This window comes from Rana temporaria, unplaced genomic scaffold (genome assembly GCF_905171775.1).
Source record: "Rana temporaria unplaced genomic scaffold, aRanTem1.1, whole genome shotgun sequence".
NCBI classification, from domain to species: Eukaryota; Metazoa; Chordata; class Amphibia; order Anura; family Ranidae; genus Rana; species Rana temporaria.
This window is the reverse complement of record NW_024404501.1, coordinates 11,053-13,788: the sequence shown is the minus strand read 5'-3', so window position 1 is coordinate 13,788 and position 2,736 is coordinate 11,053. Positions and strand designations below refer to the sequence as shown.

At 40.1% G+C, this 2,736-nt stretch overlaps 1 protein-coding gene across 1 annotated transcript; it reads right to left on the bottom strand.

The window, feature by feature from the left end:
• Window positions 1-294: 294 nt before the first annotated feature.
• LOC120922017 (alpha-1,4-N-acetylglucosaminyltransferase-like) lies at window positions 295-915 on the bottom strand (the record flags this gene model as incomplete). Its single annotated transcript, XM_040334551.1, has 1 exon — window positions 295-915. A coding segment is annotated over one exon (588 nt), but the record flags the coding sequence as incomplete, so codon positions are not given.
• Between the last annotated feature and the right edge of the window lie 1,821 nt (window positions 916-2,736).

Below are 2,736 nucleotides of genomic sequence, written 5' to 3'. Positions count from 1 at the left end.
TTTTATGCAACATTTTTATGTTACCCTTGAGGCGCTTCCAATATTCCCAATATGTACTTTGAATGAATCACACAATAGGGTTGATTTACTAAAGGCAAATCCACTTTGCACTACAAGTGCACTTGGAGGTGCAGTCGCTGTAGATCTGAGGAAGGCATGCAAGGAAAATAAAAACATAATTTTAGCTTGCACATGATTGGATGATAAAATCAGCAGAGCTTCCCCTCAGATCTACAGTGACTGCACTTCCAAGTGCACTTGTAGTGCAAAGTGGATTTGACTTTCCTGAATAACCTCCAATCTGTTTTATAAGCTCAACAAATTTTGTTACAGGTGAGTTGATTTATTTCTCAAGATATATTCATAGGTGGTAGGGCATTGTTTCTGGTAGAGGTGTTCCACCAACGTGTGGCTTCCAGGTACCATAGATTTACCTTTGTTATTCATGAAATTCCAAAGATGTAAGGCATAGGAGTCCTTAAACGTTGGCAAATTCTCCCAAACTTCAAAGTACCTTCTCCATGATAGATAATTGATGGGGTAGAAACGTTGAGGATGCAAACAACTGATGTTTCCACACATGACATCATTCGTAGAGGTGAATACGGGCATGCCCCACAATTTCTTCACAGCACGAGTGACAACCCCCGGTCCTTGGTGTCCCCATATTTTTCCCCTGTAGTTCTTAACAAAGTTCTCCATAAACTGCCACGCCAACTGGTAATGTGAGGAAAGGCCAAAAACACCACTGCTAATAACTGTGGCATCCTGGGCTGCTAGGAAATGGTCCTGGGGTATTGGACGAAGTGAGATGACATCAGTATCAATGTAAATTCCACCGTATTTCCACATTAGGGCAAACCTACAGGCATCTGATGTAACATGCTTCCAGTAGACTTCTTTTTTAGGGTTTACCTGGTAATTCAGAGAAGTACAATTGAAATATATTTTAGCTTACAAATTAAAAAGTCGTTTTTTTTTTCTGTTACAAAAAAACAACAATGTCTTCAACAATGCTTTCTCAGTTAATATCCTTTATGGGCCATCATATAGCAAACCAGAGCCCTTGTTCACTTCATTAAAACTTAACTCGTATGGGTTGATTTACTAAAGGCAAACTGTGCACTTTGCAAAGTTCAGTTGCACTCTGCAAGTGTATCTGCTCCAGAACTTAGTAAATGAGCAGAAGCTCCGCTGACTTCTATCATCCACTCATCTGCAAGCAAACATTCTGTTTTTTAAATCTTCCTTGCATGTGATTGGGTACTCTTTTCAAAATGAAGATTGACCTCATTTGCTAAGCTCTGGAACAACTGCACTGTGCAAAGTGCACAATCTATTTATTTTTAATAAATCAACTTCACATTCTCCAGTTTGCAGCTCACGTTACACCTCAGGCCGGGTTCACACACACTATATTGCCATAAGTATTGGGAGTAGGGTTGCCACTTTTTCTTCAAGCCAAACCCGAACACTTTAGCTGCCCACTAAATGTTTTAGTATACACTATAGGATTGTAACAGACCTGGGACACCTTTGGGTACTACAAAGTGAATAGTAATGCGGCGCACATAGTGCCCCGTCACCCCCCTGTCAAGCCCTGCTCTGAGCCACATTCCTGTCTGAATAATGTGTCCGGGTTTCAGGCAGAACATAGTGAGGATGCTCTGTCAGCTTCGAAGGATCTGGTAAGGGACACAGTCTACACAGATCACCCACTGCAGCTGTCGGAGATTACACAGATAGTTGAAGATATTAAAAAAACATTCTCATCTGCAATAACTGACCTGAAAGCAGAAATCCCCTCCCTCAATGAACGCATTGTCAGTAGTAGTACAGAGTGAGAAGAGGCTAAAATAGACAGAGCAATAGCACATTTGGGGACCGTAGCTCGCAACTGTCCCTGATTTTGAAGGACTATCCCTGATTTGGAGAAATGTCCCTCTGTCCCTCTTCCCCCCTCATTTGTCCCTCATTTTGCTCTGATCTATATAGTTGTATATAGAATGCACTTTTTATCTTTCAAAATATGTTTCCCAGTGCTAAACCTTTCATCCAAATTATAAATTGCTATAAAGGAATAGTAGTGGTAAAAAAAAAGTCCCTTGTAGATTTGATTAATCTTTTTTTTGCTAATTCTCCTTCAAGCGGGTGTGGCAGAGGGCGTGTCCTGTGCTACATACATTTGCTAGTAGATGTCCCTCATTCCCATCTCATAATTATGGGAGCTATGGGGGACTGCTGTTTCCCCTTATGCTACCCACTTTATTCAACACCTGGAGGACCTTGACAACAGGGGCAGATGGCAAAACATTAGGGTCAGGGGGATCCCTGAAAATGTATAATCCGCCCAGGTTACACAGGCACTGCTAGATATTTTTCCTTGTCAAGAATATCTTTATTAAATGCAAGAATAAATTGTACATGAAGCATACATTCGTTACAGTAATCAGGTGGTTATTATAACATAAGATTGACTAACAGTATCATCTTTCTTAAACAACAATAAACAGGAATATTTTAGCCATGTTCTGTGTACTATCGCAGGAAGAGTTTAAGTAGTTAACATAGCCAAATATGTAATCCTTACAACTTGTCCTAGTGGCTAGTGGATAATATATCAAAGATAATACGTCCTTATTTAATGTAACCTTACTACCTATCAACTTTACATTTCTAAAATGTGCTACCTTTTCAAAGTTAACGGTAGATACACGAGGGTACTACCTTATGCAG